The sequence below is a fragment of the Artibeus jamaicensis genome, unplaced genomic scaffold, assembly GCF_021234435.1.
Source record: "Artibeus jamaicensis isolate MK-2021 breed Jamaican fruit bat unplaced genomic scaffold, CSHL_Jam_final contig_1016, whole genome shotgun sequence".
Classification (NCBI taxonomy): Eukaryota; Metazoa; Chordata; class Mammalia; order Chiroptera; family Phyllostomidae; genus Artibeus; species Artibeus jamaicensis.
In genome coordinates this window covers 196,394-222,037 of record NW_026521195.1, presented here as the reverse complement: position 1 = coordinate 222,037, position 25,644 = coordinate 196,394, and the positions used below count along the sequence as shown (strand labels likewise).

General features: G+C 61.5%; 1 protein-coding gene across 7 annotated transcripts in view; it reads left to right on the top strand.

Annotated features, from left to right (window-relative positions):
• TNS3 (tensin 3) overlaps positions 1 to 12,598 on the top strand; it is a 105,186-nt gene extending 92,588 nt beyond the window's left edge. For 3 of the 7 annotated variants that reach the window (XM_053661399.1, XM_053661398.1, XM_053661394.1), the window contains 10 exons: positions 1,772 to 1,903; positions 2,455 to 2,550; positions 3,059 to 3,136; positions 3,934 to 4,011; positions 7,785 to 8,066; positions 8,583 to 8,661; positions 8,800 to 8,968; positions 9,232 to 9,300; positions 9,433 to 9,459; positions 10,486 to 12,598. In XM_053661399.1, the coding sequence (XP_053517374.1) occupies positions 1,772 to 1,903; positions 2,455 to 2,550; positions 3,059 to 3,136; positions 3,934 to 4,011; positions 7,785 to 8,066; positions 8,583 to 8,661; positions 8,800 to 8,968; positions 9,232 to 9,300; positions 9,433 to 9,459; positions 10,486 to 10,557 (1,082 nt within the window). In that variant the 3' untranslated portion in view covers positions 10,558 to 12,598. The remainder of the gene's footprint in view (positions 1 to 1,771; positions 1,904 to 2,454; positions 2,551 to 3,058; positions 3,137 to 3,933; positions 4,012 to 7,784; positions 8,067 to 8,582; positions 8,662 to 8,799; positions 8,969 to 9,231; positions 9,301 to 9,432; positions 9,460 to 10,485) is intronic. The other 4 variants (XM_053661408.1, XM_053661405.1, XM_053661400.1 and 1 more) reach the window with 3 other exon arrangements.
• Positions 12,599 to 25,644: the final 13,046 nt, after the last annotated feature.

The window sequence follows — 25,644 nt, the reverse complement described above, 5'->3', positions numbered from 1 at the left end:
AACATGAGCAAACAAGGAGTCCACAAAGAGGCTGAGACGGGGTCCCCCTACCTGACCCGTAGCCATCCCTTCAGGAGGACTCGTGGTCCCCACAACCTGCTGGCCTGACTCACGGGGCCTGTTCTTCCGAGAGAGGCTGTGACTCAGCCTCATGGGGGCTCTTTCCCAGGTGTCCTTCAGAGGATGGCGTTTGGCCCAGCGCCTGGGAGATGCAGCTAAGGCACCCGAAATTAAGTTCCTTGAGGGCTTTCTGGTGGCGGCTGAGAAGGGGGTGTCACAGCTTAGCTCGGTGAGGGCAGGTGCCCCAGCCACCGACACCCCCGGGCCACACTGGGCCCCTCTGTGCCTTGGTCTCAAACTCAGGTTCCCAGAGATGCTTGCGCACCGAGGCAGGTGGCTGCAAACAGCTCTGCCAGCTTCCTGGCTAGAACTCTCTGTTCGGTCAAGCTAGTGATAAACTCGACAAGAATGTTCTTGTCTCCCACGGGCTCAATGACACTGTTGTCACTTAACACAGGGGTGGCCCACAGCCCTGGGACCTCTTGCCGCCTGAATCAGCCTTTGTGGCCGAGTGAGCACTGCTGATCCTGGGCTTCAGGCCCACCCCTCCCGCCCCGAGGGGGAGGACCCCCACCGCCCGGCCAGCGGCCCTCAGCACCGACTGTGACACATGCTAGTCAAACACCATGTTCTAGATGTTTCTTTGTGAACCCCACCTTCCTCCAGGGCAGCCTTGCAGAACGAGGGCTGGGCTGGCCAGGCTGCCCCTCCTCTGCTGAGACATCCACGGCTGGTGGGAAGTGGGCAGGGGTGGCCGCAGGCAGGTGTCCCACTGGGGTGGGGACCGCTCACCCGACGCCATGGGTGGGGGAGCCAGCGCCCGGGGGAGCCCCTCAGCCGTCTGCCACCTTGTGCATAGCTGAGAGGTTCCTTTGGGTGGGGCATCTCTCTGGACAGCTGCTCTGTGACCTGGGCAGCAGTCTTTCCTGCTGAACTTAAAGCGTCACTTGCTAGACACTCTGTGAGGATGAGGCCACACAGACACATGTCCTGCAGGCCTGCCTGTGTCACTATGTGGCAGAGCGCGGCCTGTGGGCTTGGGCTTGGATGTGACTTAACTGCTGGGATGTGCCTTTCCTATCAGAGAGACAGTGACATTTTAGGAAGACATGGGAGAGAAACTCCCAAGTCTCTCTTGGAACATCATCTATCCCCTGTCACAGGGGGACAGTATTTCCTGGGGCACTTCTAAGGGAACAGGCTGCAGTCGAGCAGAACTGGATACAGCTGTCCCAGCGGCACTCCCGGGGGACTTTGCCTGTCCCACCGTCCCTAGAGGCAATGGGGAGGGGGTGGCCAAAGATGGCTCTGTCCTCCACCCCCTGCAGCAGGACACTGAGGCCCCTGCCCATCGCCCTCAGCACAGGCAGGAGCTCAGTCCCACGACCTCAGCACACCCGGCTCACCAGCTCATTCAATACAAAGAGTCTAACGTTGTCCCCAAACTCCCCCCACTGGCATAGTGCTGGCAGCCTCACTCCTGGGCCACCCAGTTTCTGGGGACAGGACCTGGGGGGAGACTGGCCTTCCCCAAAGCCCTGGGCCCAAGGACAGGCCTTCTCTCCACGGAGGTGGAACACAGTTGTGACTTGAAGCCCCGGGGACCTGCGTCACAACTGGCCCAGTGTGCAGAGGAGGTGGGCCCTTTGTCAGGCCCATCGTGGGAACTCCTTTGTGCCCAGCGGGCCCTCTCTTCTCTCCGCCCCTCCAGCCATCGCCATGTTGAAGGACAAGGAGCCTGGATCCTTCATCGTCCGCGACAGCCACTCCTTCCGAGGCGCCTATGGCCTGGCCATGAAGGTGGCCACCCCACCGCCTTCCGTCCTACAGCTGAACAAGAAAGGTGGGTGCCCAGGGGGGCTGCCCGCCCACCCCATGCCTCTTGGTTCTGTGCCTGCCTAGGGGGAGGGGGGCAGCTCAGAGCAGTGCTCACTGGTGTTCTTTCCTGGCTGTGTATCACTGAGCATGGTCCTTGTTTAGAACGTTAACTTCGTGTAAGTGTCCCATCTTCGCTGCTTCGACTGGGCGACCCTCTCGCTGTCCAGGGTGGGGACAGTGCTGCCGGCATGCTGGTCCCCCTCTGGCCTCACGGTGACCACGCCCTTATGCTGGCCTCCCACGTCCCTCTTGTCTTACCTGAAGGGCTCGCTGTGTGCACAAGGCTGGTCCCCGCAGCCCGGCTAACGTGAGCCTGGCCGGCAGCTGTCACCGTGTTGTCCCTTCTCGAGGGGAGGGCTGTGCCTGCCTGCAGCCTGGCTCCCATGCAGCCTATGCAGACATGGTTGCCTCCACGAAGAGTGGCCTCTGCTTGCACCGCCTGCCACACTGGCTCCCGCCCACCCTCATGCTCTGCTTTTAAAACTTTTTTTTTTTCCATTAACCATCCAACTACAGGGGGAGACCTGGCCAGCGAGCTGGTCCGGCACTTCCTGATCGAGTGCACCTCGAAGGGCGTGCGGCTTAAAGGCTGCTCTAACGAGCCCTACTTTGGTAAGTGGCTGTCGGTGCCCTGTGCAGGCGGGGCCCTGGGGCGGGACCGAAGGCGGGGCCGGCGTGCTTCCCGCCCAGCCATGCTTCCCGCCCAGCTGGATCCTTCGGTCCCCGAGATGCCCCTGAGCTAACCTGACCTAGACAGGACACCCTCCTGAAAAGCACCGGGCTAGGGGCAGGAGGAGCAGTGAGGGCGGCTGCCCCACAGGTACAAGGGCCACGCGGCCTCCGTCCCTGCACAGGACGCCCCAGGCGAGGCCATCCACAACACAGGCTGAGGTTCCCTCGCACAGAGCAGTGATGACGGGTGTCTGCTGGGGGCCATCGCAGCACCACTCCCCAGCCCTCCCTAGCGCTGCCAAGGTTTTGCACAGTCCCCCAACGGCGCAGCGTGTTAGCTGCCGGGAAGACCGGGATCTTCCTTAGCGTGGCCCCCTAGCTGGCCCACCTGCCGGGCAACACCTTCTACAGGGTCCTGCTAACCCTTCTCCGCGCTTGCGTTCTTCAGGGAGCCTGACAGCCCTGGTGTGCCAGCATTCCATCACGCCCTTGGCCTTGCCCTGCAAGCTGCTCATTCCCGACAGAGGTACACGGCTGGGTCCCCGGGACAGCCTGGTGCTTGGAGGGGCCTCCCCTGTGGTGTGTCAGGCATGCGGGGTCAGCTCTGCCAAGGTCAGGCGGGGAAGCCGGGCAGGAGGCGCTTCCTCCCTGCACTCCGTGGGTGGTGCCTGACTGGTGCCGACCCCTGAAGGGTGCTGACCAATGGGCCCGAGTCAGGGACCAGGGAGGTGGCCTCGCTGCACCCACGTCCTTGACCACGGTGTCCCACCCTGGGCTTCTCGAGGGGTCCTGTAGCCCAAACAAATAAGGTGCGGGTGCCAAGAGGCCCTCGGGGTCCTCAACACTCATCTTTGTGATTCTGCGGAGTCCGTGAAGCGCTGATGCCACTGAGCTCGGTTGCTGCGGGAGCCTCCTCGCTGCCTTCAGGTCTATTTGAAGGCGCCTGGAACAGACCATGGAGAATGGGCACGCCCGCAGCGTGACAGGGCGGTGGACTGGGGCCCTGCCCAGCCAAGGGTCCCGGTGCCCTCTGTTCCAGAATGTCGCGTCAGCCCAGTCCCGGTCACCGTCGCTAACCTCCATCACAGTCACGTCACCGGGGTTCACCACTCAGAGGTCCGGAGGACTCTGACTGGCCGTGTCCTCCCAGCTCTCTCTCAGAAAGGGGTGGGCGCGTCTCTGGGCAGGACCCTCACTGCCCAGAGGAAGCCCCAACTGCGAAGCGTGTCGCCGTCTGGGAGTCGGGCAGCAGCGCCTCCCGTGGTTGGAAGGTTCTCCGGACGCCGTCCTCAGCCGAGTGTCTCCCTGCTTTCTTTCCTGCAGATCCACTGGAGGAAGCGGTGGAGAGCTCTCCCCAGACGGCGGCCAACTCCGCAGCCGAGCTGCTGAAGCAGGGGGCAGGTCAGTCCCGCTCAGTTCCTCATCCTCGCTCCAGTCGCTGTCGGAGGCGGGGTCAGGGCCGCACCCCCCCAGCCTTGCCTTCTGTGTTCGGAGACGCCTCTTTCCAGCACCGCTGGTGGGAGGGCAGCGCCCCCGGCTGCCGACACCCCTCTGACACAAACAAGACCAAGTTTGGGGAGATGTGTCGAGTCCAGTGTGTGGTTTGGGGGGACGGAGTGAGACAGGATGGGGGGACCTGCCCCGGTGGCGTCGGTGTGAGTGGTCACAAGACATGACTCCATGAGTCCTCTGGTCAGTGTGCCCCCATCCATATGCCGGCTCTCCCGAGCACTTATTTTTTTACTGACAGTCTTTATTTATGGAGCAGTTTTAGACTCACAGCAAACCTGAGCAGAAATCACTGAGTTCCCCTGTACCTGGTGGCCCCAGATGCACCCCCTCCTCCCGCCCACCAACACCCCCCCAGGGCAGGACGTCTGTCACAGTTCACGAACCTGCACTGGCAGGTCACTGTCACCCAGAACCCAAAGTTTCTGCCAGGGTCCCTCCTGGTCAGGACAGAAGTGTAATGGCGGGACCCCCACTGCGGTGTCGGCAGCAGCCCCTCCCTCAGCCCTGGGAAAGGCTGACCTCGCTGCTGCCCGCCGTGCGGCCTTCCCGGGGCAGCGTGGGGCGGGGGTCCCGCCATGCGTGGCCTTCCCAACGGCTCCTTCCACTTCACCAGCCTCGTACAGGGCTCCTCCGCGCGCCCTTCCATTTCTCTCCAGTGCTCGGTAACGCCCCGTCGGGACCAACCTCGGTCTCCGCCTGTGGCCTCCCGAGGGGAGTCTCAGTCGCCTCCACGTTTTGGCGGCTGTGGCCAGAGCCCCGTGCAGTTCCGTGTGGACGCCAGTTTTCAGCTCATCGGGGTAGATGCCGAGGAGCGTGGCTGCTGGGCCCCAGGTGCAAGCTTGCTCGACTCTCTAAGGAGTCTCCAGACCGCCTTCGGAAGTGGCGGCTCGGGCTGCACGGGACCAGCCATGAGGGACAGTCCTGTCGCCCGCATCCACCCGAGTCACTTGGGGTTGGGACATCGGGCTGTGGCTGCTCTGAGCTGCGCTCTGTGGGGTCTCCTTGTTGTTGGGGTGTGCATTTTCCTGGTGGTATCCGAGGTGCAGAATCTTTTCACAGGCTTGTCCGCCAGCTTTTCATCTTCCTTGGTGAGGTGTCTACTAAAGTCTTTGGTCTGCCATTTAAAAAAATTGGGTGGTTTGCTTTCTTACTGTTAAGTTAGAAGAGTTCTCTGTGTGTTTTTGATAGAAGTCCTTTATTGGATGTGTGCTTTGCACACACTTCCTCCTGGTTTGTGGCCTGTCTTCTTTCTCTGGACGGTGTCTCTTGCAGAGTAGGAATTTTCAATTTTAATGAGACCCAGTTTGCCAGTTCTTTCTTTTTGGGCCGGGCCTTGGGTATTGTATCTAAGAATCTATCACTGAGCCCAAGGTCCTCTGGGTTTTCTGCTGTGTCCCCTTCCAGGAGTTTTACTGCATTTTGTACTGAGGTCTGCAATCCGTTCTGAGTTGATTTTTGAGAAGGGCATGAGGTCTTGGCGTGGGTGCGAGATGCACTTTCTTGGCGTGGGTGCCGGTGATCTGGCACCGTGTTGACAAGACCTCTCTGCATCTTTGTCAGAGATCGGCCTGCTGTATTTCTGGGGGGTCCAGTTCTGGGATCCCTGTGTCTCCCCTCGTCATCACTGCACTGACTCACTTCCTGCAGCTTCCTCTAAGTCTGACAGTCGGGTGGAGTCGACCACCCCGCCCCGCCCGCCCCGCCCCGTTCCTCTCCTTCAGTGTCCTGCAGCTGTCCAGGGCCTTCCGGCTCCTCCTAAACTCAGGACCCGCTTGCTGGTCACTCCCTGCCAGTAACCCTCTCGGGCTGCGCCAGGACCACGTGGGCTGACCGCACCCGGGCCACAGGGAGTCTCTCCCCACTTGTTTGGTCTTTGGTGTCTTTGTCAGTTTTGTTGTTTCCCTCACATGGGTCTTGTGTGTGACCCGTTGGGTTTACACCTGGGTGTGGGGGTGCGAGTGTGCAGGCCATGTGCTCTCCGCTGGTGTGTAGGGGAGCTGCTGCCTTCTGTGTGCACAGCCCATGTCCTGCAACCTCGCTGTGATCACTGGTCAGTGTCAGGTCTGGTCACTTGGTAGCATTAGATGCCAGCCCAGTGGTCCAGTTTATGAGGGACGCAGCAGGAGGGGGCAACTCGGAAACCCGAGTCCCCTTTGGGAGTCTTGGGCAGGGCAGATGTTCGCCGTCGGACGTGGCAGAGGTGGGGGCCAAGGATCTGTCCCGATGCCCTCGTGGCTGACAAGACAAGCTAGCAAATCAGGACACAGAACTGGGGCTGGAACTGCGGGGCTGCGGAGAGGAGGGGCCCAGCTGTGTCCCAGGAGGCCTGAGAGGTTGGCCGGGCAGGCACAGAGGGACCCAGTCTGGAGGTGGTCACTCAGAAAGGGGTGGGCATCATCCCCAGAGGCGATGGGGACAGAGATGGCCGAGGATGGCTCTGTCCTCCACCCCCTGCAGCAGGACATTGAGGCCCTGGCCATCTGCCCTCAGCACAGGCAGGAGCTCAGTCCCGTGACCTCGGCACACCGGGCTCATTCCTGTTTCAATGCGAGGAGCCTAACATTATCCCCAAGCTCCCCCGTGGGCATGGAGCTGGCTGCCTCACTCCTAGGCCCCCCAGCCCGCAGGAGACTAAGGGGATTTTCTTAAACTAAACCCCTTCATTGTCCCGATTCACTCAGAATCTCCACCTCCTGGACCTGCACCGGTCCTCGGGATTCTGCTGGGCCGGTTCCTCGTGGTGAGGTCAGGGGCCGAGCCAGGAAGACAAGAGGGGTCGGGCAGCCTGGAGCACAAGGCCCCACTTCTGCGTCTCCCCGGTGTGGCCCCTTCCATCTGACCCTGGGTGTGGATCTGTGCCGACCCTGAGCCCTCCTGTCGGCATTCATAGCCTCGGTTCTGGAGGGGGCTCTCAGTGAGGGCCGTGGCACACTCCTGAAAGAGGCTTTCTCCCCAGACTCCTGGCGGACTGCCCATGGGGCTCAGGGTTGTGGCTTCACTGCCTGCGTTGTGAAGTGTGTTTTCCGTATGAATACACATTCTTCAAGCCAAGAAAGGAAGACACAGGAGAGAAAGGGAGAATGACTCAGTCGTGGGCCTGGGAGCCACATGAAGACCCCGGCTGCTGGCCCCTCATGCGTGTGACAGTGTCGCCATGGTTTTGGAGCATGCCATGGGGCACGGTGTCAGCGGCTGAGAGGTGGTCAGTGAGTCGTTCAGCCTGGCTCCCTGGGGTTGGTTGGCTGTCCATCCAGCTTGTCTCCAGCGTCAGGACCACAGACTTGCCGGGAGGCCACGCTCCAAGTTGTTTTCTTCTCTGACTTATGTGTCGAGGCCTCGAGACCCCACAGTCCCAGAGGGTGGGGCTGGCTGGGAGCCCGAGGACTGCTCTCCCTATAGTCGGGTCACTTTCGTCCACACCAACCGCCCGGTGCTGGGGTGATGGCACCGTCTGCATGGTGTCACACGGGCATCGCACTTGGCCCCCATGGATGAGAGCACCCCCCGGGGGATGGAGCATTGGGGCCAGCCCCGGCTGGGCACTGCCGGTGGCGGGGGTGGGTGGGTGGGAGTGAGCTCCACAGAGCTGTCCAGGCCTCGCTGGGGGCAGCACTCCTCTGCTCGGGGCGGGCCCCAGACACCAGCCTCCTGCTGCTCATCAGAGGCCTCGGCGACACCACCAGGAAGCCAAGATGCGGGCCCGACCTCCTGTGGCCACCAGCATGCACCGGGTTACAGGGCACCAGCTCCGGGGACCTCGCTGCAGCCGGACCAGCGCTTTCTCCGTTTACCTCCTGTGACCGCCTGGCAGCTGCCCGAGAACCAAACTCAGACACTCACTCTCGTGACCACAAACAGCTTTACGCTTTCCAGGCGGCCGTCCAGCGCCTGTCCGCACGCACACATGCCTTTCATTTCCCCCTTCGAGGCTCTGCACAGAAAAGGTTCTTATTCCGAGTTTCTCTCTGACTGCGGGTAGTTCCCACACGGCCGCGGTTTCCATGGTAACCTCTGGCTGCTTGCTCAGTGCTCCATTTGGGGGTAGTTAACCTCTCTCCCAGTTTGGGATGTAAGTTGTTGCCAGCTTTTCCCAGTGTGATGCGCTTTGGCTGACATCTTCACCCCCCACCCCACCAATGTCATGGGTATGTCCCTCGTCCCTCCTCAAAAGCAACACCTCTAGGTCACCAAGTGGGTGCAGGCGGCTCTTCTGATTCAATATACATGGCTGGGTTGTCAGGGAGAGTGGTTCCCTGGTGGACGCCCGGTTCTGTGAAAGTACCCATGTCACACGGGCCTGCAGGCAGGGGCCCTGGGTGGTCTGTCAGCCCTGAGTCATGGCTGCTCCTGGGTGTCTGCTCACTCAGAGGTTCTGCCAGGGCCGTGATTTGGGGTCCAGCCCACATGCTCCCTTGGATGTTCCCTTCGCTCCGTCTAAGGTGGGCTCTTGTTCCACCCAGGCCACAGTGACGCTGAGGAGGTGTCCCAGCCTCCCATGGGACACATGGTGCCACTGGAGCCCCCCCCCGTGGCCCAGCGGTATGTCCGTTCTCCATCCACATGGACTTGGGCCACTCACTCCCCACCCTTGGAACCGGGCAAGGAGCACTTGCCTTCGATGCGCCGGTGGCCACCGTGTGCCCTGCAGACATGCTGACCCCAGCCCCTGCCCTGCAGCCTGCAACGTGTGGTACCTGAGCTCCGTGGAGATGGAGTCCCTCACCGGCCACCAGGCCATCCAGAAGGCCCTGAGCCTCACCCTGGCCCAGCAGCCGCCACCCCTGTCGACGGTCGTGCACTTCAAGGTGTCAGCCCAGGGCATCACCCTGACGGACAACCAGAGGAAGTGAGTGCAGCTGTGTGGACTCCTGTCTGGGCCAGGGCGGGTGGTTCCCGGGCGGCTTTTCTGTCCGAGGTTTGCCTCTCCCAGGAAGGACACTTGCTGCTGGCCTCGCACCTCTGCCACTCGGGTGCGGGGGGGGGGGGGGGGGGGGGGGGCACACGCTCTGCCGGCCTGCAAGCCTCCAAGAGGCGCCTGCACAGGTTCCCACCCTGGTCCTCGTGGGGGCCGCCCCATGCGCCGTCGTCACCTGCCCACATCCCCCACAGGCTCTTCTTCCGGAGGCACTACCCCGTGAGCAGCGTCATCTTCTGCGCGCTGGACCCGCAGGGCAGGAAGTAAGGACTGCGTGGCCCCCCGCCCCCCCCCCGCCCCGTGCACGTGCGTGCATGTGTGTGTGCGCGTGCGCAACCCCACCTGCTCAGTTCCTAAAGAAACTAACATGATTTCCACTCTCTTGAACTCGCCAGGTGGGTTTCAGACGGCGTGGGCTCCAGGTGAGCTGCCAGTGCGACCCCACGAGGGGTACTCATGAGGAAGTGACTCAGCGATGCCAGTGGACTGGGTCTGCACTGTGGGGGCCCGGAGACGTGGCGCTCGGGGGGCGGCAGGCACAAACAGACCCGACTTCCCGCCCTTCCCTCTGGGACCTGGGCACTGCAGTCAGAGTGTACGCCCACAGGGGGGCGGCCCCATTGCCTGCAGTTGACCTTGGCGATGTCCGGTCACAGCGTCCTCTCCTGGGGGTCCCGCTTCAGAGCCCCTTTGTCCGGGGCTCTGACGAAGGGCTTAGAGGCCGCCTGAGCCCCAAGCTCGGCTACAGAGCTGGCTGCGCTCCCACCGCGTGGAATGTGCGACCCCATCGGTGACTCAAGTGCCCTGGGCTACTCCCTCCCGCGCTGTGGGGGCCACCAAACTCCAACAAAAAGACCCTTCACGTCTCTGAGGGGGAGAAGGGAGCCTCCACCGGGGCTGGGGCACAAACAATGGCAGTGTTGTGCTGGGCCCAGGCTCCTGGACGCCTGCTCAGACTGTGGCTGTGGTTCTTCTGAGAGGTCCCTGTGCCCGCTGCCTCCCGCCTCCGCAGTGCAGTCGGCTGGGAGCCCAGAGGAGGGACGTGGCCCGTGGGGGGGGGGGGGTAGCGTCCGGGTGGCCAGTGTGTTAATCTGGATCACAGGAACCACCAGTGGGGTGATGGCACCCGTGTGGCCTGTGCTGCCGTCTGGTGTGACTCCCCGAGGACACGGGAGAGTGGGCTCAGGACCCCACCCCACCAGCCTCTGCAGGACGGTTGCCGGCGTGGTGCAGTGCTGTGGTCTGGGCCCAGCCATAGGGCCCCACAGCCCCGCCTCTTGTGCTCCTCCGCAGGGTCCTGCCTATGAAGAGGGGGCAGGTATCCCTCTGCGTGGCGCTGCGCCTGGATCGTCTCGGAGGAGGGAGCGGAGGTGGTGGTGGGAAGCGGAGCTCTGGCCCTCTCAGCCTTGCTGGATGGGCCGGGACACTCTGACCACCTCTCTTTGCAGAGCCTTTGGGTTCGTGGCCCGGAAGCAGGGCAGCACCTCGGACAACGTCTGCCACTTATTCGCAGAGCATGACCCCGAGCAGCCTGCCAGCGCCATCGTCAACTTCGTGTCAAAGGTCATGATCGGCTCCCCTAAGAAGATCTGAGCCCCTCCTGGCTGCAGATGCCAGAGGGCTGGGGTGGCCCACCGCGTCCCTGCAGTGATCCTGACTTTCTGGCTCCTGCAGCTTCCCCAGCACCACACCACCCCCTGCGCCCTTCCTGAGACAAACGGTGCCCATGTCCGTCTGCAGCCCGGCCCTTTCTGGGCAGAAGTGGGCACCAGGTCACCCACCCAGCTCCATGCCCAGGACCTCTCGAGGAAACGAGGGCTGATGCCTGTGGGCCACCACCCTCCCAGGACAGGGACGCACATGTAATGTGGCTTTGTGCAGGTCCTTTCTGAACTCCAGGGCATGGACAAGGGAATGGCGTTATGACCTGTGAGGACCAGGGTGTCACCGTGGGCCGAGAGCCCCAACCCAGCCTGGCGAGTGCTCCATCCTCAAGTCACATCGGGTCCAAAGGTGTGCCGGCTGGGAGGAGAAAGGGTGAAGATGGAAGTAAAATGCCATTTCCATGTACTTTTTTGTTTTTGCCAAGTCAGTTGTGATCACATTTGTCACTGTGGCCTGTGTGGGTATCTCAGTGTGGAGGCACCAGGGGAGAAGGTGACACTGTGGACTGGCTGCTGTGTGCCATGACCATCAGAGTGTCGTCTCCAGGCTGCAGGTGACACCCTTTCTGGAGTGGAATGTTCTGGAAGGGTGGGACACACCGACCTCCAGGAGCTCCCCTCTGGTCTGTCACATCCACGCCTGCAGGCTCCTGGAGGGTCCCCTATGCTTCCGGCTCCCTGAGCTGGGCAGAGGGCATCTCAGTCTCACCCTGCCTCAGCCACAGTCCTCGTGGCACCTGCCGGCACGCCTGCGGCAGAGCTGTGGCCTGTCGCCTGTCCCAGATGCGGTCACAGGTTGGGGAGGAGCCAGTGGCTCTATCCTGAACTTTGGTTCTCCACTTTGGACACCGAGCACCAGCTCCTCTGTCCCCCAGAGTCAGCAGTGACAGGCCACGGGCCAGGGTGGGGTGGGCTTCATGGACTCCTTGTGAAGCAGATTTGGGTGTGGGGCGAGGAGCAGGAACCAAGAGGGGCGGGGGGCCTGCCCCTCAGCTCCAGTTGCAAGTGCCTCCTTTCTGTGCCAAATGTCCACCTCATCCCCCAAGGCGGACCTCATCCGTCACACAGCTGGTTCTCAGTCCATGTCCTAGTCCCTGTGGAGGCATGTAGCTGTCACTGTCCAAATCTGGGAGGGAACTGGGTTGGGCCTGTCCCCAGAAGATGCCTTGTCTCGAGATGGCTCACACCCATGTCTGACTCCGAGGAGCAGGCCAGGCCCCGAATCTCTCAGGCAGAGGGAGGCGGGTGGGCACGGGGCTGAGACACATGACCCCGGGACTCAGACTCCTGGGTCTCCCGCGCAGTCGCATCCTGGATGCAGAGGAGCCGGGCACCCAGCAGCAGCATGTCCTCCCAGCGCCTGAGGGCCCTGGAGGTTTGCCCCAAACAGATGGCTCCCGAGGAAGCCAGCACCTGGCTTCTGACCAGCTGGAATGACAGGGCTCTTTGCGTGTTACACACGCATTACACAGGACCACATCCCTGAGACCTTGGCGCCAGGCTGTGGGTGAGCCCCACCGCCCACCTGGCTCCACGCAAGGGCAGACCCACCCCCAGGCTCCTGGTCTCTGGGCACCCTGGGCACGAGGCATGGGCCTGGGCTCTCACCAGAGGTGTGCCCGTAAGTGTCACAGCCAGGGTCCCTTTCGGCCCTCAGTTCCCTATGATGTCCCTCCAGTGCTCACCTGTAAGCCTCTCCCTGTGTATCTTCAGCGTCGAGACAGCCTCGTGTCTCCTGATCTGCCTTAACTGCCAGTGGGCATTTTCGCCTCCCATATGTTGTAAAGAGCATACCCAGTGTATAAATGAATGTGCTATAAGCTCTTTGTATAGTCGCTGTCTGCTCTTCCAACACCATCTCTGTTCAGAGCATATAATAAAGTGTCAACCTCCACAACCCTCGTCAAGGCGTCTGCTTCTCCTGTTGGCTCTAAGGCCTGAGGGTGTGCGCAGGTGTGTGTGTGTCAGTGTGTTGTGTGACCATGTGTCTGGGGAGCCTGCGCTGTCAGAATCCTGACACGGGATCCTGGCAAGGCAATGTCCGTGGGGACAATGAAGCAGATGGCAGTTGGCTACCACCCGTGTGCCGAGTCCATGCCAGCACCTGTGGCGGGCTAGAGTTCAGGTGCAAGTGGCCCTGTGCTGCCAGCCTGCACCTCTCCCAGAATCTCCCCGGGGGCATGGGGAGCTCGGATCTCTGTCACCTGGGCTGGGACATGCCCACACCGGTCCCCTGGGGCGCAGATGACAGCCATACACAGCCTCCGCAGAGCCTGGGGCTGGCTTCTGTCATCGTGAGCGCATTGGCAACTCCTGCAGTTTAGGGCTTAGCTGCTGGCACGAGCTTGGCGGCGGTGACAGCAGGTGGCCCACGCCCACCTGCAGATTATGACACTCTGGGACACAATGCAGAGTTGGCTCTTCACAGGAGCCCCTCGTTTTGGTTTTACGGTATTTCTTTCCTGGTGGACACCACCCCTGTGTCCTCCTCATGGCCCTGCGTCTCCAGGCGGCTCACCATCCATGGGCCCGTCGCTCCTTCCGCCCTTGGCCCTATTGACAGAAGGTCCCTGCGGAGCCCTTGGCTCGGCCCCAGGCGCGTGCGCAGTGCAGCGGAGAGGGCATGCAGCGCCGCCCCCTGGCGGCCGCCCGCCTTACAGCCGCGAGGCGCCGAACTGCCAGGCGCTCAGGGGACTGGGGCCGCTCAGGCTCGTTTCGCTGCGGGAACCGCGCTCTCGGGACTCTTGGAGGCCCCACGCGGCCCTGCGCGCCCGCCCCACTGTTCCCCGAGGGAGTGGGCGTGCGTTCCTGCCCCATCGCGTCTTCGCTGCGCCACGCTGCCGAAGACGAACGCACTGGTGGAGACAAGAAATACCGGAAATGGCAGCGCAATAGCCGTTGTGCCGCTCCGATTGGAGTTTCCCTTTTCGTGAATTTTCAGACGCGGCCCCAGGGCTAATGCCCTTTGCCTAAGGACCGCCCGGCAGTGGGCGCGCGGGGCCGGGGGCCGGATCCCGGGCTCTTTGGTCACTGTCGCGTCCCCAACCCTCGCGGGTGACACCCGCAGGGGGCGCTGCTGCAAAGCGGTCTGCCCCCCAACCCACGCCAGCCTCAGGAAGGGCTGGCTGTGGGACCCCAGCGCCCCCGTCTGTCCCCAGCCCACAGAGGGCAACGCGGGGAGGAAAGGACCCCACGCGCTGCCCAGGAGGGCACTGGAGGTGAGGCTCGTCGCACAGGGACTTTTGCTGAGCTCGGCCTGCCCCTCAGCTGTTCTATCTCCCAAGCGCCCACCCAGAGTCCTAGGGTGTCGCCTCCTCTGAGATGTTTGGTGTAAACACGGCCCCGCAATACCTGAGACCATTCCTTGGGGAGATGAGGGAAGACCTCACGCTCTGTGACATCGGGGTCACAGAAGGGACAGGTCCTGTCTTGACCCTGCGAACACTGGACAGCTCCTTTGTTTGCTTTAGGAATCGAAGTTCCGGGCCACCCAATCTGATGACCTTGGAAGGAAGCTTTTCCAGGAACTCAGGGGACGGGCTTCATCCCCCTCTTTTATTTTTATAGTTCCCACAACAACTGCATGCCTTCAACTGCGCCAAGGCCGGCCAAGGCTCACTGTCTGTTTTAGTGCCATTCCGATGCCTCGATTTTTAACATGTGTGTGTCCTGGCCCTGGCTCCACTGGCCGTTTTGGCCTTCACGGGTGTGTGCCCTTGAACCTTTCCCATGGAAGGGAAGGCGCGTAACTGGGCAGCAGGGGCTGGCGTGACGGTCAGCGTGTCACGGGGCCTGTTGCTGATGTTCACCTAAAGAGTCACTGACACATGGGCCTGAGTACAAGCTTTGTGAATGAAGATCGTGATTGAAGCCTTTAAAATAGTGAAATAGTCACCCCGTACCTACCTGTTCACTAGTTTAGTACAGTGTGGCACACCCATGTGATAAAACCATCATTCGTGAAAGGATGTCTTTCATTGTTTTGGTGTACATGCTGTAAAGTTAACTCAATCTAAATGTGCATCCAATGACTTTTTATAAGTTCACATTGTTGTGCAGCTGTTGCCACGACCCCATGCGGCGAGGTCACCCTCGCATTTCCTCGCAGCCCTGCTCCTGGGTCTGTGCTGGGAGGAACTCCGAACAGGTGTCAGCGCGCATCGCCCAGGAGTGTTCACCGCGCAGCAGTTCACAGCCACCAGAGGGCGCCAGCAGCCCACCGGCCCCCCTCCCCCCCTCCCCACACCTGCTGCTGAAAGGAGCCACACAAACTGGGGGTTCGCACACCAATATACTGTTCTGCCCTGAAAAGGACCCTGGGCATGCACTGTAGTGAGTGTGTGCTCCAGAAGCACCGTGAGCAAGAGAAGCCAGGCACAAAGAGTGCGTGTTGCCTTCACGTGAGGTGTGCGGAATAGACCAGACTGTGGGGTGGCAGGGATTGGGGGAGGGGAAGTGGGAAGTGACGGCTTCCTGGGGACAAGACTTCCTTTGCGGTGAGGCAAAGTTTCTGGAATAGAGCAAGGTGTCGGTTGGTCACACCACGCTGAGAATGTGCCAATGCCACCAAGCTGCCCACTTACAGTGGTTAAGGTGGTGAACTGCGTAGTGCGTGTCTATCACCTCCATAAAAACCGGTGGACTGGGAACGAGTGGGCTAGGTGGTCGTGGAGAGGTGGCACCATGCAGCGGAAAGGCCGCAGCCTGCGGGCGTGAGACAGTCGGACCATCAGGCCACCGATTCTCCATGACTCGGGCAGGCTTCTCAGAGGCCACCAGTCTGAGCTCAGGCTGGTTCCTCTCCCTGGCCTGTAGGTGGCCATCAGCCCCCCACATCCTGCAGGGCCATCCCCCTGTGTGTCTGTCTCGTCTCCTCTTCCAAGGGCCCCGTCCCCTGAGATGAGGGCCCGCCCTAGTGGCCTCATCCCCCTCACTCGCCTCTTCAAAGACCTGTCTCCCAACACTGCTGCACGGGACGTTAAACTCTGAAATTCTGCCCTGGGAATTTGGGGTGAGGGGCACAGTTTGTCCATAATGGCTATTGAGTGGTGGGGTGCCGGCTGTGAAGGGGGGTGCAGAGCTGAGCTGGGGCTGCAGGATGGAGCAGGGACAAGGGAGAAGCCTGCACTGCAGAGCCTGGGGTGCCATGTGATGGGCTGGAGCAGGAGTGCAGGGCAGAGGAGGGATGCTGCCTGCAGACCAGAGCCTGATGGCTGGGTGAGGCCTCGTCATCCCTCCAGGGCCTGCCCCTGCCCCTGCACCTGCCCCCCAGCTCCAGCGGGCAGCCCCCAGGCCAGGGCAGGCCAGTGAGGGTCTTCATGGGGTCTCTCGCCAGCACCACTCGTGGGCTGCAGGAGAGGCCAAGATTCCTAGTAGCTTTTCAAAGAAGTTACAAAACACTCTCCTTCCCTTTTCTGTAAACAAGGAAACTGCCAGAATGAAGCCCTCTCTAGCCCTGTCCTCCCTCGAAGGGCGATGACAGGCCCATCCGTCACTTTTATCTCCATGTGCTGAGCAGTGCCCAAGGGGGGGTGCTTCTCCCCAGAGCCATGCACTTTCGTCCCCACCAACCATTGGACCTGGCGTCCACGGATGTTTGTTTCAAGTCCATAATTAAAGAAGAATGTTAAGTGTCCAGCTCCACGCTGTCCAGGCCAGAGTGGCCTGGAACCCTGCAGCCCTGCAGCCCCTCCAGAAAAGCTCGGGGGGGGGGGCACAGTTACAAATAACAAATTTGGAAATAACAGATCACTTTAGTTTGGGATATGTGCAAGTTTCCTAGACTGTTGTTTTTTTGTTTTTTTTTTTAAACCAGGATTCTCTGGAAATCAACAAAAAGAGGTCAATTGTCATACGGTTGGAGAAGGGCCATTAGAAACCAAACAGAGGCAAATGCAGGGACCAGGACGATTGACTGTCTGTGCCAGATCCATCGGGAAAGTGACCAGCACGTGAGCACAGCCCCGCCACCCCGCAGCTGTCCCTCCCCAGCCCAGGCCCAGCTGCCCAGCATGGCGCATCTGAGTGGGAAGGACATGGCCACCTGTCGCATGCGCTGGCACCCTCGTCTAACAGGCCTGCAACAGCCAGGAAGGCTCTGAGTCCCGGTTTCCCTGCAAGGAAGCTGGGCCTGCCCCCCAGGGCACAGGGCTGGTGGGTCTGGGGCTCTCGTGGGAACCTGCTCCACACACCCGCGCCCATGGAGTTGGGGGCAGCAGGTACATGCTGGGGGGGTCAGGACCCCTGGGGCCGCCTTGTCCCCAGTGGCGCCACAGTGCTGGGGGCCTTGCTGAGATTGGGCGGAATGAATCAAGGCGTGGACGGGGGCGGCTGTACTCACATGGGTCCGTCCGGTCCTTCCGGCCTCCTGGAGGCGAGAGGCGCTCTTTCCACATGTGGCTCCTCCCAGGGGGACGTGCCCTCTGAGCACAGGAGGCTCCACTGCTCTGCTTCTGCTGCCCAAAGTGAGAGCAGTGCCCTCCCCGTAGGCTGCCGTGAGAGGCAACGCACGAGGGCACATCTCGCTTCGTGCAGGGCCTGGACAGCCGAGTGGAGGTGGTCCCTTCTCCCAGCCCATTTCTTGTGAGCAGACCCGCGTTGGGCAACCCATTTGCCCAGTTCCTGTTTCTAGATCGACGCCTGTGGTCGCCAATAGCCCTGAACAGGGGCAAAGGCCTTCCAGGGAATTTCGGTCCCCGCAGGGGGTCAGACCCCACGAGCTGGGCGCGACCCTGCCCGGTGTGGTGCCTGGCACCACTCTCCCCCACCGAGGGCGTCCAAGCTGAAGACAGAGGGACTGACTGGGGACCTGTTTGGGTTTCTCTTTCTTCAGAGCTGTCCTTTGTTGTTCTGGAGGCGGGGGCTGGGGGAGGGGCACCTGGCATCCCTTCCAAGAGCAGAGTGGTGGGAGGTGTGGGTCATTCCCGGCAGTGCCAGCGGAGTGACCTGGCATCGTGTGCTCTGGGCTCAGAGCCAAGGTGGCTTTTCAGGACTGGCTACCTGTTAGGGTGAGCAGCCAGGGCGGGGGGCGCTCATGCTGGGGACCAGGGAAGCCCGGAGGGAGGGCTGGGCCTGGGGGCTAGGGCATGGCTTGTGTCCCTGGAGTGCGCCCTGGGCCCAGGTCCTGAGCGATACTGGGCCAGGGGCTGGGAAGGTGTGAGGAGGGGCTGAACAAAACAGGTGACAGAAGGCTGTGCTTGCTGGTCCCTCGGCCAGTTTTAGAAAGAATGAAGGCATGTCTTCACGTTTGTGCCTGGAACACATAACGTTTCTTTGAGTCTTTACCTCTGTGCTGGAAACAAAGGTGGTCCGTTGTTCCCTCTCACGCCCATCAACAAAAGTCACGCTGACTGGAGACAGTTAAAGCCACCAGCTACAAATGAGGCAGAATATAAGTCGCATGGGACCTCACTGCCTGGAGACAACCGCGGTTGCGATGACAGCGAGCGTCCATACCGAATTTCTCTCCTCCTGGGCGTAGGCGGGGCTGCGTCCCACCTGCAACCAGTGCACAGCTTCCTCCGCTCAGCTGGCTTTCCTAGGGCACTTTCTGGGTGCTGGGAAACTCGTTCTCGAGATGGTTTTAGAGGCTGCGTGCTGTCCTGTCTGGGGGGAGGGGTGTCATTCTGCTTTTCGGCTGCTGCCTAACAACTCATGACATCGTGTGAGAGGCGAACTCTCCCAGTTTTGTAGGGCAGCTGCTCTCAGGGGTGGGTTCTCACTCGGGGTCTCTGGCGCTACTGGGCTGGTGGCTGGGGCTGGGGTCAGATGCAGGGTTAAGAGGGCTGGGTGTCGAAGGAGGGTCACCCTCGTGTCTGGCAGTCTGGCACCTCGGTGGGGTAGGCTTCCACAGCGGGGCATGTTCCAGGAGACGGGGTGCTGGAGGCAGCCGCAGTTCCTCCTGTGGTTGAGCCTTGGGTGCCCTTGCGTCACTTCAGTCTCGTGCACTTGGGAGGCGAGCACGCCGGGATGTCAGCGCAGTGCGTCCCGAGCCGTTGGAGACTGCCTGCCGCCCGAGGTTATTTGGGTATCATCACTTCACTGTTACGAATGCCCTGCCACAAAGTCTTCCTGGGTGTACTTCACGTGCACTTCTGCACAGGAGCACAGTTACTGGTGGGAAGTCGGTCTGGCTGTGAATCGATGGGCCACCAAGACGCAGGTGAGGGAGAGGGCCTCAGGGCCTCTGCGCGGTGGCCAGACCGACGGGGAGCTTCCGGAAGCTGGGAAGTACTGCGGCCCCAGTGCCTGAGGGCGCTTCACCCAGGGCACCCCACTCGGTCTCTGCCAACTGACCAACCCAGAAGCAGCAAGAATGAAGCGGGGGCCACGGACGTTGGTAAAGCCCTCCTCGTCGGGCGCCAGCTCCCCAGGGAGAAGGGGGTGGGGCGGCACTCGAAGGCCTGGCCGCCAGGTCACGTGCCAGTGTTTGTCACTGTCTAGTTTCTCCTCCGCTGACCACCCATTTCTGTCTAGTCCTTGTGTGGAGGTGTTTTTAAAAATACTAGGTTGTAAAATTTTTTTATTTGAGATTTCTCTACATGATTAGTGCCTTATTTCTGGATAGGTGAATAAGAAATCATTTCGGTACATTTTAAAGTAACTTATTTATGGTCTATAAACATGCCCTTCGACCCTGCCTTCACTTACTTCAGAGCTGTGTGACTGCCAAGCCCCCTGCCCGCCAGAAAAACAGCCCCATCTTTAGCAAATTCCAGGTTTCACTCTCGAATCTATCAGGGATTCATTTCGATGTTAGGTATGAGAGGGGAGCGCCTTGTCTCTGGGTTGCGATAGCAGGTGATTTTCCCCCGTCCCTCGCTCCACCTCCTTCCTGCCCGGACAGCTCCTCTGTCGCTGTTGCTGGCGAAGTCCTCACATGGACGAAGGCCACCTCTGCACGTTAATGGGGTTCTGAGAAAATCTGCTACAACGAGGGGCGGCCCGAATCTTCTGTCTTGTTTCTCTTGGAGTCCTCGGGGCCCGCAGGCAGCCGGGTTGCCGCTGAGTGACCGTGTCGCCGCGGGAAGACCTCCGCACGCGCCGCGGAGGGGGAGACTCCGCGCCTGACCCGGGGGCAGGGGACCGCGGACCCGGCGCCGGCTGGAAGGACCGCGCTCAGCTCCCGCTGCGCCGAAGACAAGCCCGGACCACAGGGGGCTGAGCTGGCGCCACGAGCTTGGCCCTGGCCGTGCGCACAGTTCCCTGCCCGCGGGAGGGCTGAGCTCCGGCTGCGTGGCCCCCGCCGCGCTGCCTCCGAGACCAGACCTCCTTCTGGGGACCAGGACGAGGATCCTGAAGATCGGGGTGCGGCCGGGCTTCCGTCTTGTCGCGTTGCCGATGCCGTCGCCGAGTTGCATGGTGGACGCTGGGCGGGGCCCAGGAGACCAAGGGGGTGCGGACGGCTCTGCACGCCGGGCTGGGCGGCAGCGGAGCTGGAACTGGGTCGGCGCGGGGGAGGGGGGCCTGGGACGCGGGCCACGCGGGGAGCAGAGAGCCGAGCAGGGCGGGGAGGCTGACCTACTTACAGAGGCACCCGGAGGCGCCATCAGTCCGCGCTGCTGACCCCGGCTCGCGCTCCCTCCTGCACAGCCCCCCTGCGTGGTGCTGCGGACGCACTAGCGGATGCTCCGGTCGCACTAGCGGATGCTCCGGTCTCGGCGCAGACCCAGCCCCGGGCGGCCCGGAGCTCCGGGCGCTGCGGCGGCGTCCCCCACCCCCAACTGTGGCCGCGTGGCTCAGCAGCTCCGGAAGCCCCGGGGACCACGCTGCCCGGGCCTCTGCAGTGAGCTCGGGGGTCGCGCCCACTGGGCAACTGGAGGGAAGGAGAGGCCTCAGGTCAGCGGGACGCAGGTTCCTGAAAGCTCTGCAGCGGGGGGCGGCGCGTGGCCCCTGCCAAGCACCCTGCGCTGCGGTCCTCACGCCCACTCGAGGGACATTGTCCACTGTTGTTGGGGCCTCTCCCCCCACAGGATCGCCACAGCCACCCTCCCGAGTCCACGCGGGTCCATATCTGGGATTTAGAAAGAGCGCCAAGCAGGGCAGAGAGAAAGCAAGCTGATAAACATACAGACAAACAAGAACGCGACCCACGACGTCCCCCGGCTGCCCCTGTCCCCACCCTGGCCTGGCCGAGCCTTCTGCTGAAAGAGGCAGACGGACATGTGAGAATAAACATGTCCATAAAGAGAAATGTCAAAATAATGGAAGATAGAGGAAAAATCATTATAGCCAAAAAGTTTTAAACTTTGAGTTGAAAAGTGGAAATAAATGATAAAAAGGAAGACCAGTTAAAATAAGGATCAGCTAAATAAACTTCTCAAGAGCAAGGGAAGGGGAGCAGAAGCTGCTGAAATAGAAAACTGGCCAAAACACGAACCGTGAAAGAAGAGTTCAAAGGCAGAGAAGACAGAGCTAAACGAGTAAACGATAATTAGACGCAAAGGCCAATCGTTGTGAACAGATAATTTAATAAATGGAGCCCTGGCCGGTGGCTCGGTTGGTTGGAATGTTGCCCCCAATACCCCAAGGTTGAGGGTTTGATCCCCGGTCAGGGCACATGCAGGAATCAGCCACTGAGTGCATCAGTAGCTGGAATGACAAATTGATCTCTCTCTCTCAAATTAATCAATAAAAAATGTTTTATTTTGGTTTTTTTGATGAAAAGAAGTGAGAACAGAGACTCAAACACCAGGGAAGGGGACCAGCGTCGGTCAGAAGTGCAGAGAAGACGGGGCAGGGCAGAGTTGCAAGAGTTAAGTGGTTTTAACACAGAATAAATAGATCCTCAGAGATTAGGACACAAAACCAAATTGGAGCAAAAAGCCCCAGAGCTGAAAGCCAGCAAGTGAGGCATGTCCTTGGCCGGGTCCCTGAGCAGGAGGCTGGCCGGGGCCTGGCACCGGGGGCCACACTGATCTGCCGGGTTGTGCCCGAGTTTGCCAGGGGCGAGGGCACCTGGAGCAGCAAAGCCCTTTCAGCCTGGTGATCACCAGTCCTCTGAGTTCAGGGACTGAGAGGACAGGCCTCCCGGTCAGCCTGGCTGGGCCACCATGCCCGGCTGTGCAGTCTCGATGGCGCCCTGAAGGTGCATCTCAGATGCAACTGCATTCACACCCAGCGCTGCCTGCAGCGCTGCCTGATCCACGACCCCCAGGCCACCTCACCGGTCTCACTGCCTGGGTGGCCGCCAGGATGCACGGCCCTGCCGCACCATGTGACAGGGGCCCCAGCCCCCCGAGGTTCTCCAAGCCTCACTCCCTCTGCACAGAAATGCAGACTGTAGTCCCCGTGCCAGTCGGGTCCCATGGACACACACAGGGGACTTCAGGTAAAACAGGGAACCCTCCGCACCCGTGGGTGAGCCTCATCCGGTCTCCAGTCTTCCTGGCAAAGACTGACCGTCCCCACGAGGGAGGGAGGTGGCTCGGCCTCTGGGCCCCAGAGGGCCACCTGCCTTTGTCTCCCGCCTGCTGCCTGACCCTGGGTTTCAGACTCCAGGCTGGACGGTCACTCCCCCAAGGTTTCAGCCTGCCCTGCGGAGCTCGGACGGGTCAGGCCCCCACCAAGCGGCTGACCCCTCCCTGCACACCTCCCTCCCTCTGCTTCTACACATGAGTCTCTCTGTCCTGTTGGTGTGTGTCCATGGGACCCGACTGGCACGGGGACTACAGTCTGCATTTCTGTGCAGAGGGAGTGAGGCTTGGAGAACCTCGGGGCGCTGGGGCCCCCTGTCACATGGTGCGGCAGGGCCGTGCGTCCTGGCGGCCACCCAGGCAGTGAGACCGGTGAGGTGGCCTGGGGGTTGTGGATCAGGCAGCGCTGCACGCAGCTCTCCTGCCCTTTGGGGCTCATGTGAGGACCTGGACACCCGCGCAGGGCACGCATTTGAGGCACAGATGGCCCCCAGGGAAAGGTGCTGAGTCTTGTTGGTTTGTTCCTTTTCCTGTCCCAGGAAGCAGCTGGACGATGAGCTCAGTCGCCTCCTCCTGGTCTCCCTTGTGGAGCAGCCGGGGGCCATGGCAGTGGCTATGAGACCCTCGGCCCCCAGCTGGGCTGCAGCCTGCAGGGCCCCTCAGGGAGTTAAGGGGGGTCCAGTCAGAACAGGCTCCGGTGGTTTCCAAGCAGAGGGGACCCTAGGCCTGCAGGGGTGGTGTGGATGCTGGTCCAGGCTCCTCAGGGCCATGGCGCCCTGGGGTTGGGCGCCACCCAGGGCCCTTCCATCCACTGGAGCCAGAGAGGGGCCTACTGCTCTTACAGAGAGGCCTTGACCGGGCACGAACTGTGACGTTCCAGCCAGATGGACTCCGTCCCCCCTTCTCCTGAGGACACCAGGCCAGGAGTTCTGGGTGACCATGGACAGCTCTAGGGCAGGTCAAGGCCGGGTTCATCCAGTGAGTGCTTGGGGCGGACTCACATTCTCAGCACCAGGGCAGGAGATGGACGAAGCTGTCTGTGTCCATCCGGGGTCTGAGGGGCAGGGCAGTGACCACAGAAACAAGGGGTCATTTCAGAGAGTGGCCAGGGCAACAAGGGAAACAAAGGCCAGTGAAGGTCGGAGCAGGGTGGGAACCGCTCTCAGAGGGGGCGGGGTGTGAGCGAGTGGCTGGCCGCCAGCAGGCACGGGGACAGGTTGCCGGGGCGAGAGAGACCCGGCCCAGAGGCTGTGGGGGAGGGCTCACTGCGTCCGGGCGCCGACCGGAAGGCCAGTGGCTGTGGTCACGGCCAGGCGGGCCTGCTCTTGGCTGCAGCCCTGCCCAGCAGGATGCTCTGCTTTTGTCTGGTGTCAGCCTTCAGGACGGGGTCTGCAAGGCCCCCAAATCCCTTAACACAGCACAAGCTGGGGAGACCGAGCACCCCCTTAAAGCCCCTGACCCTTGTCCTGCTTGCATCTTCTCCGTGGGCCCCAAACCGCTCTTGGAACCCCAGAGGTCATGCGTCCTCACTGCCCTGGGACCAGGGTGCACTGAGGAGGGGCCCCGGCTGCTGTGGGCCTGGTGGGGCCCTGTCGGCCAGACTGACACCGGCCCCTGTGAGGGCCGCACCTGCCCCAGTGGGGAGGACAGGAGGAAGTCATCCGAGTCTGCTCCTCCTTGACACCCCCCAGCCCCACATGCCACCGGGTGTCGGGGGCTTGTCCCAGCATGAGCAGTGGGGGAGGACCTGTCCTTGTGGGGGATCCCCCAAACCATCCCCTCTGTCCACACACGGGGACACTTCCCCCCGGAGTGGTTGTGGTTGAGGACATTGCCAGCCCTGTCTCAGAGTGCCCAGCCCCCTCCACAAAGGCCTGGGGGACACAGAAGCAGCCCCTGGGGACAGAGAGGGCAGCGGGGGGGGGCCGGGGGAGCCCACAGACCTGCGTTTTTTCTCAGAAAGTACCTGGCGAGCTGCTGCAGCATGGGCACCGGCATGTGACTATAAATCAGGTGTGTGCGGACAGGCCCCACGGGTCTCAGAAACAGGCTCAGAGAACCGGCGTGGGGAGGGCCGACATGGGGGGGCTGCTCCACAGGCAGGCAGGTCCAGTGTCAGGGGGGCTCGGGGGACCCTAACACTTTTCTCAGTGCTCAGGTCTGTTCTGAAGGCCTGATCTCAAACCGCTGTGGACAGCTCAAGTGCTTCTGGAACTTTCTGCCAGCACCAGATAGGGTGGAGCCTCAGTTATCCCTCTGAACCATGAAAACAGACTTGGTGGTGGTGGCTTCCCACTGCGGAGTTCTTACAGCTCACAGCCAAGGTCTGCATCAGCCTGCGTCCTCTGTCCAGCAGGTGGCGCCATGGGACCAGGAATCTCAGGACTGGCTGTCAGGACAGGCGCCAGGGAGAGTAAGGGCTTCTCCTGGGGTTGTGGAGAAAACACACATTGGGGTGTGCTGTGCAGTTTCCGGCCGATGGATGCTGTGTCTGACGTGAGGAAATGCACTCTCCCATGGCCCGGCGCAGGTTTCTTTGTTTCTGCAAAGCAAACACAAGGTGGGTCGACATCCAGCTCCCCAGGGCTCCCCACCCGTCTCCTCTGCCCCGCACGCCCGAGTCGTGTTTCAGGCCGTCAGCCTGATTTCCTGCCTGAACCCGTTCTCCCCTCGGAGGCGGCCCATCTGCCCTAAGACCTGGAGGAGACCCACCTGCTCGGCAGCCACAGTGCTCCGCTGGCGTCAGGCCTTTGATCTCAGTCGCCGACACCTGCAGAAACAAGGCCCACTCTCCAGGGTGGCCGGTCACAGGACACGGCAACCGCAGGGCTGCCGTCCTCCACTTCGGGGCCCACTCAGTGGGCTGTGCACCAAACCCCCACCCACAGCTCCCCCCGCCTGTCGGGAGCACACCTGCCCGAGTGGGTCAGCACGGCAGGGCCGGGCCTCGGTCACTTGGGCACCCAGCCACGGGCACGCGGGCAGAGGGAGCAACAGCTGCGTGTCTCCACAAGCCCCAGTTGCATTTTGGCTGCGTCCCGAAATGTACACCATTCTCCCCAAATGAGGTTTCATGGGGACAAATTAAACAACCCCGAGGTGACCCTTGTCAGCTCAGCCTGGCTCTTGTCATTCTCTGTTCATCATCCTGGGCCCCTGTGGGGTGGCCTCGAGTGACACATAGTGCCAGCGTGTCCGGGGGTTGGAGGGGCCTCGGGTGTGTCCCTCGCATCGGCCACCACGCTTCTCCGTGCCCGTTGGTGTAACGGGGGATTCGGGTCACTTCATCCAGGACTAAAGCCCACGTGTTTTGAGGAATTTTCACTCCTGACACCGGGAACATTTAATATAAACACAAAGGCCCCCCGAGCGGCTACTGCCACTCTCGGTTCTAAGAGTGGACAGTAACTGACCACAGAGAACCCACATCGTGGGGGCCTTGCGGCACACCAGAGTGAGAAAGCGCTAGTTTGCAACTTGGCCTTAAGCTGTGCGTGTGGACACGTGTGTTCCTGCATTTGTGGGCTCT